Source organism: Sorex fumeus, unplaced genomic scaffold, assembly GCF_029834395.1.
Source record: "Sorex fumeus unplaced genomic scaffold, SorFum_2.1 ptg000086l, whole genome shotgun sequence".
Classification (NCBI taxonomy): domain Eukaryota; kingdom Metazoa; phylum Chordata; class Mammalia; order Eulipotyphla; family Soricidae; genus Sorex; species Sorex fumeus.
In genome coordinates this window covers 32,885,945-32,900,633 of record NW_026606143.1, presented here as the reverse complement: position 1 = coordinate 32,900,633, position 14,689 = coordinate 32,885,945, and the positions used below count along the sequence as shown (strand labels likewise).

Here is a 14,689-nt window from a genome sequence, read left to right as displayed (position 1 = left end):
CTTTCCATGTAGTACCACTTATATGTAAATTTCACCCAGTCATTATTTCTTAAATTGAATAATTTTACATAGAAATCACCTGGGGAGCTTTTTTTATTTGGCTTTTTTTGGGTCACACCCATTGATGTTCAGGGGTTACTCCTGGCTTTGCACTCAGGAATCACTCCTGGCGGTGCTCAGGGGACCATATGGAATGATGGGAATCAAATCCGGGTTGGCCGCGTGCAAGGCAAATGCCCTACATGCGGGACTATTGCTCCAGCCCCACCTTGGGAGCTTTTAAAAACACAATTCTCTGGGCCCGGGAAGATGGCTCAAAGCTAGAGTGCATACTTGGTCTGCAGAACCCCCAGGTTCTATCCCCGGTACTGCTTGCTTTCCTGAAACACCACCGGCTTGCTCCTTTCCCCAGCAAAATAATACACATCCGACTCATCAGCCTGGGGGAGGGCTCAAGAGGCTGCACATCCCACAAACTCCCCGGTGATGCTGGTGTTGCACCTCACTAGCAGCCTTCGGGTGCTGAGGATCAGACACACACACAGTGTGCATGTGGTGAGGATCAGAACCATAGTCACAGACCCAAATCAAAAGTTTCCAAAGTTATTGGGCCAACGACCCCCTTTTTAGAAAAAAGAAATCACCCAGGACCCCTTTGACAATCTAAGAGAATAAACAGAAGGTGCCCCCTAATGGCACCCAAGGTTACTAGCACTGCCTAAATTATTCTAGCGCCCTCCCCCCTCCAGGGGGAGCTAACACCCACTTTGGGAAACATTGAGGTGCACTGAAATTGGGCAACGGGGCAGAACTTGCCTTTGCACTGCCTCCACCTAAGAAAACCCATGGACTAGTCTCACACTGAGTCTCACACCTTAAGGTCTGCTGGCTCTGCCTTTCTCAGACCACATTGTATAGACGTGGCTTACGCAGGGTGTTTCTGGCCAATGAATAGACCACACTGGCCTCTCCCACCTGGTTTGGATTGATGTGTTTTAATGTCACCGTCACGTTTCTTGTCAAGTTCTCAATGGTCAGGTTCCCAACACTTGATGATATGACATAGCTGATGAGAGAGAGGTTGTCCAGGGAAGGGTCCTAGAGTACCAAAGAATCAACAAGAGATGAGGAAATGTTATCAGGACTCCAATGGGGCCCTCAGGACCATTTAATCTCCATTGTTTAATTTTACAACCTAGCTCAGAAATTTGAAGTTGGGGAGTAAAGTGACTTTCCCGAGGACAGTCAGGAACAGAACCTGTCCCACTCTGCAGTGCTCTAAAGGTTGTTGGTTAAATTTCTCAACCTGACACCACAGAATCATCTGAAAGGTAACATAGTACTAAGGCATTTAAGCTGCTAGCCCATGACCAGGGTACAGAACCTCTCTGCCTCCATGTCTTTATCGATAAGATGTGTCATATTGCCTAGTTCTGCTCTCACTGAGATATTAGAGGATTTGAAAGAAAATGTTTAAGGACTTGGGCCAGTGCCCTGCAATTGGTAAAGGCCAGGTGAGTGCCTGTTGCTGTTCAAATCAATGGGAGGTTTTGAGCAACCCCTTTCACTTCTAGCAGGTTTCAGAATACGTGAGGATCGAAAGAAACAAAATCCCCTCTTCCCCCAATAAAACCTAAGTCAAGAGCAGGTAGCAACAGCCAGTTTACCTGAAACAGGGCAGGTGTTTCAAAAAAGTTGAACTGAATCCTTGACGCTAGCTCTGCATCTGCAGCTGGTATGTTACTCATCAGCGATGAAGGTAGAGTAATGCTACCAATGCTGTTCTCAGGAGCCTCAGCTTCCAGAGATACCTGAAGATCAAGTTAAAGATAATAAACATGGGGCTGGAGCGATAGCACAGCGAGTAGGGCGTTTGCCTTGCACACAGTCGACCCAGGTTCGATTCCCAGCATCCCATATGGTTCCTCAAGCACTGCCAGGAGTAATTCCTGAGTGCATCACCGGTGTGACCCAAAAAGAAAAAAAAAGATAATAAACATATCTGGGGGAGAGTACAATGGGGAGATGGAAACAGCAACTGATTAAAAGTCCAGAGGTTCCTGGACTGAGGAAGGGTTACGGCATGTGTTTGGCATGAGAGAATTCTGGGTTTGATCCCCAATACTACATGGTCAACACCACTGGGTGTGCTCTCCCTGCCTCCACCCCCACCAAACAAACAAACAAACAAACAAAAACCAGAGGATCTAGGATGGGATTGATCTACGGATCTCGGTGTAAAATCAGCTCTTCTGTTTCTCTGAACTTAGAGAAAGTGTGTGAGCAATTGGGACATGAGACCTCCATGCACGAAAGGAAATATTATAAGGATGCACAACAGGCAGGAAGTGTGGGGTATAAAATCTCAATAAAGCTGCAGAAAAGGTGTAGGGGAGCTGCAGGCCCAGGGATGTTGCACGGCTGACACTCCAAGCAGGTGACCTATCAGGGCAAAGTCTTCAAAGAGCCACGTGCACTAAACTATAAAGGGAAGGCAAAAAGCAAACAAAAACCAAAACAATTAAAGGGCAAAATTTGGGTGTTTCCAGCCCCTAATTCCTCTAATAGATGGAAAGAAAATATAAGAAATGGGATCAAAATTCAGCACGTTCGTTCACGCCAAAATAGTAATAACATTTGTTAAATTATGAGTCCCTCCCCAAAGCTCCAACCAAAAGTAGAATGTTTTCTGGATCTGAGACTGTTCAAAAAAGTTTCCATATGAATGTATGGTAATGGAATTTCCAGACCCCCAAATTAACCTATTAAATCCTGCCAGAGTGGAACATTCAGCCTTCTTATAGTGGGGTGGGGGTGGGGCTGTAGCTGTATTGAAATGTATTCCAAAGTACCTGATATCTTTTCCTGTTCTCTCCCAACTTAAGAACCTCCATTGGACACGCTCCTCCAAATACCACTCTCACCCCCAAATTTTCACAATCTAGTTGCTAAAGGGTTAATATTGAACACAAGGAGGACCTCTGAGATGCTGTGGAAGCCAAGACCGAAGTCCTTCCTTTGAGTCTGTGGTACCTCATTGTTCTAAATGTTAAATAATTTGCATATATGTCTTATCTATAAGCAGTAATTGCCACACTCCTGAAATCCACAGAGATCATAATCATAAACCCGAAAATGTTTTTGCCCCACAATAAACGGCCAGTACCTGAAGATGGTCGGCGTCTTGGGCAGCAAAGGTAGTTGTGTAGAAATTACTAGCATTCACTTTGATCACGGCCAGAGCCAAAGAAGGGGAGGTTAGACGTATGCTCTTGTTTGAAAAATTCGTCTGAAAGCCGATGCCATCCACTACTTTTAGCAATCTGTAAAGACAGGTGAGACAGGTGGCAGTTCACATACAGCTCTTCAAGCTGTCTTTCCCATTCTGAGCAGAACATAGAAGAGCAACTTGAGAAGACAGTATGAACCTTAGACATGGAAGAGAAACACTTAACTACAACTCATCAGGTAAGAAATAGTCCTGTCACTGAAAAGACCAACTATGACCATATCCCATTGCTTAGTCATACCTTTGAGCCACTGGGGCCAACAAGGCAGGTGGGGAACGAAGGAGTCTGCTGACTTGGTTTATCATAGCTTCTGCAAAGTCAGGCTCCAAGCTGCCCACGGACAGAGCCTGCTCCATCCTGGACACTTCGTCCTCAAGATTCCACCAAACCCTGATGGTGCTGCTGTGAACAACGTCTATGACAGAGAGCCAAGTCACTTTAGAGACACATGAAAAAAATCACCAATAAACAGATTCTGTGGGCTGGCAGTCCCACTCCTGAATATTTGCCCCAGAGAAATGAAAACAAGCCCCAAGAGGACTTTTCATAAATGTTTAGAGTGACCTTTTACACAACGGTCTCAGCCTGGCAACAATCCAAATGTCCATCAACTGGAGAATGGATAAACTGTAGTCAGTTCACATGATAGACTATTATATTCAGTAATAAAGAAATCAGCTACTAACACATCACCAGTATGGATCACCCATTTGCCAACAGATTATGTTATATAAAATAAGCCATACTCAAAAGCCATACTCTATAATTCTCTTCATACGACATGCTAGAAAAATTTAAACTCTAAGGAAATTAAACATATCAACATGGCCAGGGTCTGGGTGCAATGGGTCAGACTGACTACAAAGGAGCACCAGGAGCTTTGGGATAAGTGGAAGTGTTATGTATTGTAATGGGGGATTATCCAACCTCATAGAACTAAAATTGTATTCATCCATTAGGAACAGGAGAAAGTATACTTTGTGTAATTGTACTTCAAGAAACTATAGACCGAACATGATTGCCACTCAATTCCTCTTTTGCAAAACACAAAACCCAAAAGGAGAGAGAGAACAAAATGGAGTGCCCTGCCACAGAGGCAGGGTGTGATGGGGGGTGGGAGGTGGGAGGGATACTGGGATTAGTGGTGGTGGAGAATGGGCACTGGTGGAGGGATGGGTACTCAATCATTGTATAACTGAAACCCAAGCACAAAAATTTGTAAGTCTACAACTGTAAAAAAATAAATAAATAAAAGAAAGTTTTTAGGAGAAAAAAAAAGAAACCTAGCTCTAAAAACATGGAAAAAGTACATCAAAGTATTTAGTCTAGATTCATATCAGCACAAATAAGCTTGTGTTTCATTTTACACCACATATCACACACAGGTTTTTATATAGGTAACTAGAAGCTCTTTATGGGGGAAAAAGAATATCACTATGAAGTGATGCTGGACTACCAGCTGTGAGCTTGGTGTTTAAGGGTTTTTAATTTGGGGGACAATGATATAAAGCAGCCTAACAAGAATGTCTCTAAATCCAGCCCCTAACATCCAACTTCTTCCTTGGCACATTTCCGTAAAGTCTTTATCCTTGTGTTGCAAAAGACTGCTATAAAACACCTTGTGTGTCTATTGCTGGGTTATTTTCACTCCACTTTAGGCTATAAACAGGCCCTGAGGCACTGTCTGGCTCTTCCTGTGGCTCTGCTGTGGCTTACTCATTGTGTTCTGGAGGTGGATTTCATCACTCCTCCCTGGGGAAACCGTTATGGTCCACCTGCTTTTTAGCCCTCAGGTAATATTCCAACACATCTTTTATGCATACATCACTTGGCTTCTGTTTTCTGCTCAACTGAAATCCAAGTGCTAGGAGCAGAAGCACAGATGCAGGAGCATCTCCCCTCCCATGCCCTGTCACTGTAGCCTGTGAAGTTAACCCTAATGGTCAATGGGAAGAGCTTCAGAGAGTTGATTTCTTAGCCAGGGCTAAGAAACTTCAGAACTATTCTATTCTTCACAGGCCATTGGACTGTCTCTTGACTAGAGCCCCAATAATTTGTTAATTTGGCCTAAACTGTAGGCTGAAAAGCAGCTAAGAGAGAGCAATGTAAATTCTAGGAACTACAGAGTCCTTTGGTAGACGTTTCCGTCCTCCTAGGGAGGCTGTTACTGTGGCAGAGATGGCCATCTTGAATTCCCATGAGTCTCCAAGGGCTTAGCTTTGCCTCCTCTACAAGTTCTTGGGGAAACCCTAATTTTGATAAGACAAGATCTCTGTTTTCTACCCTCTTGGTGGAAAGTCAGTGATGAACGCCTGACAGAGAGATCTGGAAATCAAGCAGATATTACAGGAAGGTAGGCCCACGGTGGTCTGGTTACAGAGGTCCAGATTTGGTAGGCTGGCAGCTGCACTTCCGGCAGCCAAGATCGCAACGGACAGACCAGCAGGTGGCTCCTCATTACCTTTCTTGTCAGATGACACACTGGGCCTGATGACCTTCACCGGGGCAGAGACGGTGGGAGAAGGAAGTGAGGATTTCACAGGTGGCAGTGTATGGAGAAGAGCAGACTGGGGCATAGGAGAAGAGAAACTTCCAGATTGTGGGGGCACATCAACGACAGGGCTGGAAGCTATGGACGCGGAAGGCTGCGGAGAAAGTGGGTAAATGTCCCCACTGGGAGAGGTAGAGCTCTGGGTTCTAGGTGGAGGATCTATAGAATGGATCAAAGAGAAGGCACTGGTGATCTGGGAAGACACTGTGGCCTGAAGAACCTCTGGGCTGGAATCCCGGGATGAAGAAAACGGTGGGCCATGTAGAGGACCGGCAGGACAGGTAACAGGCTCCTGCATGTCACTAAAGGAAAGAATCAGAGAGGCACAGTGAGACATGACTGAGCTACAGAGAGGCCCCTGTCCAACCCTGGCAATTATCTGACCCTGCCACAGTGCCGAGGTTCCATCAGGGTCCTGCCTCTCCCAAGACCCCACCATTATACTCTGTACACCTACCACCCCCTTCCCCCCCCCCCCCCACCACCTGGTACAGGAAGTGGCCAGGGGAGATGCTGAGCAGGCCTTTACCCACTCGGCGGCACTGAGGCTTCGGCCTTTGTTACTTGCGTGTGCTTCTGGGGGAGGGAAGAGTTTAATGCCCTGTTATTCAATTGGTGGTCTTTATGGACTAAGTGTCTGACTTTCTTGTTTCTTTTTAGGTCGGATGAGATCTAGTCGCAAAGAAGTGGGATTGCATTCCCCAATTGTGCCATGTTTTAAAGTGTTCTAAAAGCAGGCTGGGAAGGGCCAGGGAGATAGTAACCCAAGAGGCATTGTGCTAGTTTCATGTCCAGCACCACATGGTTCACAGTGCATTGCTGGGTGGGGCTCTGGTGGCCCTAGCATCACCAGGCCCAAGTGGAACACATCCTCCGGTTGTACACTGAGCTGCAAGCCAGATTGGCAAAGAATCACTGGAGGTGTGTCCCTAGGAACCCTTCCAAACTCGAATGGGAGACCACTCCCCCCAAAAGAAGTAGGTCAGGTATTTAGCTTAAAGGGCTAGTGCACCTGCTTTGTGTGTTGGAGGCCTGGGTTCAATCTTGGCACTGCATGGTACCCTGAGCACTGAGCTAGGAATAGCCTCTGAGCAACACTGGTATGTAGCCCAAAGACCCCCTCTCAAATTTATAAAAAACTGAAAACAACACTAGAAGGTTCTTTCCCTTTAACTATTCAAGTTTATATTGATAGACCGATGCCATGCCACTATTATTTGGAGAAAAAGGTCATCACACTCATTAATGTTCAGGATTTATTCCTATATCTGTGCTCAGGGGTTTCTTATGGCAGTGCTCAGGGAACCACATGCAGTTCTGGATATTGAACCAGGGTTGGTTGCATGCAAGGCAAGTGCCTTACCTTCTGTACTCTTTTTCCACCCCCTATAGAGATTTGACTTTGAAGCTAAGGCATGTCTATTTTGATATACTGTCTGTCCAGAAGGTAAGGTAAAGGTAAAGGCCCTCCCGTTGATCGTCGATTTGCTCGAGCGGGCCCAGTAACGTCTCCATTGGAGACTTTGTTGTTACTGTGTCTGGCATATCGAATACTCTCGGTAGCTTGCCGGGCTCTCCGAGAGGGGCGGAGGAATCGAACTCGGGTCGGCCATGTTGGCCGCTTGTAAGGCGAGCGCCCTACCCGCTGTGCTATCGCTCCAAGAAGTGTGCTAATACATGCATTGACAAATATTAACACTGGTTTCACAAGGGTATAGAAAATAATTGAAGAGTAACTCTAAATTAAACAACAGTAATATACACTTTGTGTACATGAAAAACATTCAGTCTTCATTTTTTTCTTTTTGGGTCACACCTAGCGATGCTCAGGAGTTCAGGAATTACTCCTGAACTTGGTGCTTGGGGGACCATATGGGATGCTGGGGATCGAACCTAGGTCGGCCACATGCAAAGCAAACACCTTACCCTCTGTACTATCACTCCGGCCCAAAAACATTCAGTCTTAATAAGCAAATAGAGATAACTCCCAGGGCTGGAGTATGAGTGCAGGTTTTGCATGCTGGAGGCCCAGGTTTGGGCCCTGAACAGTGCCCAGAGTGACCTCTGAGCACAGAGCCCAGAATGGCCTCCAGCACCTCTGGGTACGGCCTTTAGACTAAAAATAAAATCAATCAAACAATGAGATGCCAATCAGCACTGAGATACCATTTCTAATCCACCACTCTGATAACACGTTGATTCGGGGCTCTGGGGAGATCACACACCAGCACTGAGTTCTATCTCAGCTTGGCTGGTGATATTTTTTTTTTATTCTGTGTTTTCTTTTCTTTTCTTTTTTCTTTTTGGGCTGGAGCAATAGCACAGCGGGTAGGGTGTTTGCCTTGCTCATAGTCAGGTTGGCCGACCCAGGTTCAATTCCTCTGCCCCTCTTGGAGAGCCTAGCAAGCTACCTGCACGGCAAAGCCTAGCAAGCTACCCGCAATGTATTCGATATGCCAAACACAGTAACAAGTGTCACAATGGAGACGTTACTGGGCCTGCTCGAGCAAATCGATGAACAACGGGAGGACAGTGGCAGTGACAGTTGCTTTTGGGGTCAGACCCAGCAATGCTCAGTCTTGGCTTGCTTGGGGGACCATGTGGGATGCCTGGGATTGAACCTGGCAGATGATCCGGGCCCTCCCCAAGTGATTTCAATGGACAACTAGGCAGGGAATTTTCTTCCCACAATAGAACAGAGCAGTTTTCTGGAAAACAGAAAACCTTTCATTGTCAGCACTGCAGATCTCTGAAGCCTGCACGCTGATTTGCTGTCGCTGTCTTTACTGTGGTTATTAGTGTGGGGACAGCCAGCAGGCTTGCTACGTACCACTGCAGCTTTTCTAACTCCTCCGGTGAGGAAGGACAGGCTGTCTCGATCACACAGCAGCACTGGTCTGGAGGGCCAACGGGAGCAGAGGAGACAGAGTTAGGAAAGACACAAAGTAGAGGCCAAGCCCTCTGGCATCGGGTTTTTTCCACTAACTGCATTTTTTTTCTTTTTGGGTCATACCTGGAGATGCACAGGGGTTACTCCTGGCTCTGAACTCAGGAGTTACTCCTGGTGGTGCTCAGGGGACCATATGGGATGCTGGGAATCGAACCCGGATCGGCCACATGCAAGGCAAATGCCCTAGTTGCTGTGCTATCTCTCCAGCCCCTCCGCTAACTGCATTTTAAAGTGTATTTGTCAGTGATGAACTACTATCTGCATAAAACTCAGCTATCAGTAACTTGGTAAATGACAGGTTCTTGAATTTAAATTAAAAAATAAATAAGGGGCATTTGTCTTAAACAGGCAAGAACACTGATGGAACAATCCACATAGCACGCCTTTCCCCGGAAAGGGTTTGCTTCTTCATGCCTTCAAATACAGTATACTGAAACATGAGTGAGAAAGCAGAAAAAATCACCATTAGAGCATGGTGAACGCTGCTTAAGGACTACAGTAAAAACAGAAACATGTAACAGTCCGTAAACACGTTAACAATAGTCTCTATTTGAAAAGGAACACCTCAAAGTGCTGTAGAGATTAACAAAGCTGTACTGTAGTGAGAGAGGCGACTTACCCATTGGTCGAATCATTACCCCTTTCAAAGCAACTACGGCCGCACATATGTTCACTGTCTTGTTCAGTTTTATTGTGAATGTACAATTTAATGTGCTGTAAATAGAAAAAAATATAACCAGGTTGTACTGAGTTGGAAACATACCTACGTGTTTGTCATTGCTTTTGCTGTGTGTGTGTGTGTGTGTGTGTGTGTGTGTGTGTATCTTGGAGAAAGGAATTGTTTTATTTGTGGTGGATGGGATCAAACTCAGGACTTGCATGCAATGCATGTGCTCAATCTCTAAGTCCCATTTCCATTCCCCAGAATTGAATTTTTCAAACTTAGAATGAGGAATGGGTATACTGACACTGTTCACAGTAATATTACTCCAGTAAACTTATAAACACCCATTTGCCATGGTCTGAACTTGACCCAAAGCACTGGATAAGCTGATTGAGATTTTATATTCACTGAGGTTGCAAACCAGTGACCCTCTGACCATACAAAGCTACCAAAGAGTTTGGCCTGCCCACATAATGAAGAGACAGGAGTAGAACTTGATTGTAAAGATGGACATCTTGACTCCAGAGTCTGACCCCAGACTTTGAGTTTCCATCATTGGAACCCTTTTCACCAGCGTACATGGGCATCAATGTCTCCTCCATCCAAATATCTCTGGCAATTCATTCCCAGTTATCAGATAAATAGAAATTGAAGACATTCTCTCTGTCTCTCTCTTCTTCCCTCCCTCTTAGTCTTAGTTTATGTGAAAAAAATATTAATGTCACAAGTAATGAAAAGAAGCAAGTGAAATGAACTAGATAGATAAGGATTCCATCTACAGATTTATGGAATACTTTTCCCTTTTTTGGTATCAATGAATAGTTTGATGATTCCATCAATCATTTTTGGGCCAGGTCAATGGTTTAGTAGGTGAGCACATGCTTAGCATGCACCAAGGCCCAAGCTTTGGCCCTGGCACCACATGCTGCCTCCCCGCCTCATGCTTTTGGAGTGACCCTAGTGGTCTCCAGCCCTGCTAGGCCAAAGCAACACTATGGCCACAACACTATGGCACTGAGCAGGTCAGTAGGTGGGTCAGTTATTACCTGGAGTCACCCCCAAGCCCCCTAAGAACTGCTTGAGAAATCCCCATTAAGAAACTGTTAGTTTCTGGGACTACACTGTCATGGAATTTCAGGGTCCCTATAGTAAAATTATTGCTCTGTTCATTGAGCTAGGGAAGCCAATGAATAAACAGAATTGAAAAGGGGCTATTTCTGATTCACACTGCATGCACTTCAGTGGACATTTGTATATATCCTTTGCTCTTTTGTTCCAATCTTTTCCTTTTCTCAAGCTTCATACTAGACACCTTATTCAACCCTGGTGACCACTCTGAGCCACGTTGGTGGCTCAAGGGGCTAAGGACATTGGTGATCCTTAGTCTCTCAAAACCAGAAGACTAGCACCACCCACCGTTTGGTGCTTCATTTGGAAAAAAAAGACAGGTGTAACAGAGTGAATGGTGAGTGAAGGGAAAAAACATTCATTAATAAAAGTTTTATGCCATACCTAGTAGTGGCTCAGAGATCATTCATAGTGGTACTGGGAGACTGGAAAAAATGTTAAAAAGTATAACCAAAATGTCATTTGTACATATTTTTAGTGGAATGCCTTTGAATTTGTAACCTAAGATTCCTTCACATGTATTTCTCATGAGCAAAGAAATGATATTTATTAAACTTTTTAAAGTGACTGACCTTTGAGCCTCTGCTGTAGCACACATTATAAAATAAGTCTGAAACCAAAAAAGAATGTTACTATGACAGTTGAAAATGTCAGAACAAGACATCTCAAGGTTAATTCCAGCATCACAAAATCTTAGGGAGCAGGCAGTTCACATTCCTACCAGATCCCTGGCATATCGAGAAAGCAATCAGGCAATAACAGCTCTGCTTGGAAACCTCCAGAACCAGGAGGCTCACTGCTACACATGGCAGCTCATTTTTCCCGAGCTTTCATTTTAATAAACTTCTAGGTGTTACACAAAAGCAAATCTACCTTTTTTTATTGTTCAGCCATTATACCTAACTCTGCACACACCAGTAATGCAATTTTAAAATTCGCATTTGGGAGAATCTCTACACACAACACAATCATATCGAATTCCATGGCTCCATGCCCCAATAATATCAATAATTATAAACAAAATACATGGTGTACTATGGTTACCTCACTCAGTGTTTGCAGAGTTTTGTTGAGCTCTGACCGCCTGTTAATAAAAAAAAAATGAGAGCAAGTGATATGGAGGCCATCAGTGATGTCAAAATCCAACCAAGTTCATTATGTGGCAATGGTATCAAGCAAATGTCATTTCTTGCTTGTAGTGTTCTCTTAGAAGCAACACGGGGAATAATAAATGACGAGGGAATTATTTACAAAAGAGAAATGAACCAGACACAAGTTACATTCAGTTCTAGGCAATAGGAAGATGTACATTATGGGTAAACAATCTGATTCTTCTTTAGGCTATTGCCAGCCCAGGCACCTTCTTCTGTTAATGAGCCAGAGGAAGAGCCCCAGGCAAAATTTCTAATAGGTGCCAGTCACTGCAGGTGGGAGCCTGTGGGGGGACTTGGCCCCTTTCCCACTGACCTAGTCTGTCCTCTAGCATGCCTAGTCCTGCCTGACTCTCTGCACAAGTCCTCTTTAGGTAGCCCCTTCACTGCTACCCCCCACTCCAATCCCACACCCACTCCAACAATACTTATATTTTCCCCATGTGACAGAGCTTCAAAATTGGGGTAAAAGGAATCTAGTTGTAAAATTCACTCTAAGAGGAAAATATGTACCGAAAACGCGCAATTGTGTATTTTAAATAGGATAATTGTACTTGTATTTTTATCTCAAGATCTCAATGAAACTTTTAAAGCTTAATTCACTCGAAGAGGCTGGAGCCAGAAGACAGCAGGGAGGGCGATTGTTTTGTATGTAGCCGACCCAGGTTTGATCCCCGGCATTCCATATTGTCCCTTGGGCACTGCCAGGAAGAATTCCTGAGTGTAGGAATTCCTGAGTGTAGTAATTATCCTCAGGGATAACCAGAGTTATCCCTGAGCACTGCTGGATGTGGCCCAAAGGTCTAAAAAAAATCTGGTTTTCCACTGGGGTGGGGATGAGTCGGGGTGGAGGGAGGTTTGTTTTCATGGGATATGTGGTAAAATCAGAGACATTTTTGATAGTCTCCCTTGCTACCCTATAATGCATGGGACAGCACCCTAGAACTAATACCCTCAGGCCCAAAACGTGCAGAGCACTGAGGCTGAGAAAGCCCATACAGAGGAAAGGGCTCGGGGAAGGAAGGTCAGCAGAAAGCAGAGGATGGTGGCAGTGGTGGTCAGCAATGAGGGGCCATCTCTCCACACTGTGCTCTGAAGCCACCTCCTTTCTGAAGGGTTCTCTGACCTCTCCATCAGGCCTAACACCCCCTTGATCTCTATTCAGATATTAAGCACATTGTACATCACCTTCACTAGAGGGACTGGACTATGTTGCTATCATTTGTGTCTTGTTTTTTTCCTGCTTGACTCCTGGTTCTCAGAACTGGACTCTCCCAGGGAGCATTTGGAAATGCCAACGCCCCCCTCCCAGTCCCAATAGTGAGCCTGGGTGTGAGAACCTTTAAAAATCTCCCAGGTGACTTTACCATGCAGCCAGGGTTGAGAACCACTGCTCCAGTCAGAGTTGGGGTTCTCCTCATTTGTACCTCAAACTCCAGCACATAGTCAATACTCAAAAACTGCTCAGTGGCCTTATTTTTATTTTGGTTTAGGGGCCACATCCAGTGATGCTCAGGAGTTGCTCGTGATGGTGTTTGGGGCACCATGCAATTCTGGAGGTTGAATCCAAATGCAAAGAATGTGCTCCAGCCCTCTGAGCTGACTTCCAGCACTGCTGGATAACTTTTAAAAGCTTATCTATATTTCAGGTCTAATAATTTCAGGGAATTACCTAAGCATGCTAAGTTATATTCCAGTTATAGACTTGTGTGTGAAAATGTATTTTGCTATCACTATTATCGCCCACCTGGAGGTTAAAATCCCTTAGGACATGTGTACCTTCTGCTTCTCCCCCCACAAACATACACTAGCTTTTCATCAGAATATCAAAAACTAAGCATAAAGAACAGGACCAACACTCACCCCATGGCCCTTCATTCTCCCAAGTTAACTCTTTGCTGCCAGAAACCCCGTAGGGCCCTAGGGATTCCCACCAGGTAAAATGGTGCCATCCACCCAAATATCAGAAGCACTCAAAGCAGAAGATTAACTTGAAAGGATAACCCTGAGGAAGAGTTTCCGTTTTTGTTTTGTTTTGACCTAGTTTTTTTTTCCTCTTCCAAGTCATCACAGATACCTCCTTAGGCTTTGGCATTTCCTTCAGAAGTTCACAAAGGGCAGCAGCAATTTGAGAGTAGATGACTTTCTTCTTTAATACTGTTTCCCTGCCACCAGGACAAAGCCTTGTCGATTCCAACCAGGATAATGTGTTCTCACAGTCGAGGACAATCTGCTGGCCACTGTTTTGATCTCTGGTCTAACTGGTGGCATGTGCTTGTAATACATGTCTTGTCTGAGCGTGTCTTCTAAGCTGAGATCTACATAACAAAAACTTCTTTCTGACTTTTGAATCACGGATGTATCATGAAAACACGAACACGTGAGTTACCTGGAGTCCTACCTTGAACTTGTGCTTCCCCAAATCAGATTAGAATACAAATATTGATTCTAATGGGGGTACTTCCTTAATTTTGTAGCATCTAAGAGAGTAGCCTCATGGGGACATCAGTCAGTGATAGATGACTATGGCTACTTTGTAGAAAACTCAAAGATTATACACTCTCTAATAACCTTCTGATCTCTCCTTATCCTTTACTTCGTCTCCAACACCAGAGATAGATAGTAAGCAACTTTCATAGTAGACATCTTTAGCTTCAAATCAAACAGCAGATTACTTACTTCGATTCTCTTAGAGACAGGACTCCTGTTGCTAAGGTGCCATTAGCCGTATTTTGATTCTGTTAAAAGCACAAAGTTATGAAGAATACAATAGATACTGTTTTGATTTTTGATATTCTCTAGCAAAAATTGTTTTATTTGGTACCCAAAGAGCTAAGCTTCAAAGACTAAGAATCTTAACTGCATGGAATACTGTCTAGCACCTAATCAAACCCATACTGATTGAGTCCATTTTTTTTTTTTGAGGAAGTAGGTTTGAGTCACACCCAGTGGTGC

General features: G+C 44.6%; 1 protein-coding gene across 1 annotated transcript in view; it reads right to left on the bottom strand.

Moving 5' to 3' along the window:
* ADGRG2 (adhesion G protein-coupled receptor G2) overlaps positions 1-14,689 on the bottom strand; it is a 124,995-nt gene that overhangs the window by 16,425 nt on the left and 93,881 nt on the right. Inside the window, exons 7-16 of the mRNA XM_056131132.1 lie at positions 14,414-14,472; positions 11,628-11,667; positions 11,156-11,193; positions 9,411-9,505; positions 8,672-8,738; positions 5,752-6,143; positions 3,531-3,705; positions 3,167-3,323; positions 1,668-1,811; positions 976-1,098 (exon numbers count right to left, since the gene is read on the bottom strand). Of these exons, the coding sequence (XP_055987107.1) occupies positions 976-1,098; positions 1,668-1,811; positions 3,167-3,323; positions 3,531-3,705; positions 5,752-6,143; positions 8,672-8,738; positions 9,411-9,505; positions 11,156-11,193; positions 11,628-11,667; positions 14,414-14,472 (1,290 nt within the window). The remainder of the gene's footprint in view (positions 1-975; positions 1,099-1,667; positions 1,812-3,166; positions 3,324-3,530; positions 3,706-5,751; positions 6,144-8,671; positions 8,739-9,410; positions 9,506-11,155; positions 11,194-11,627; positions 11,668-14,413; positions 14,473-14,689) is intronic.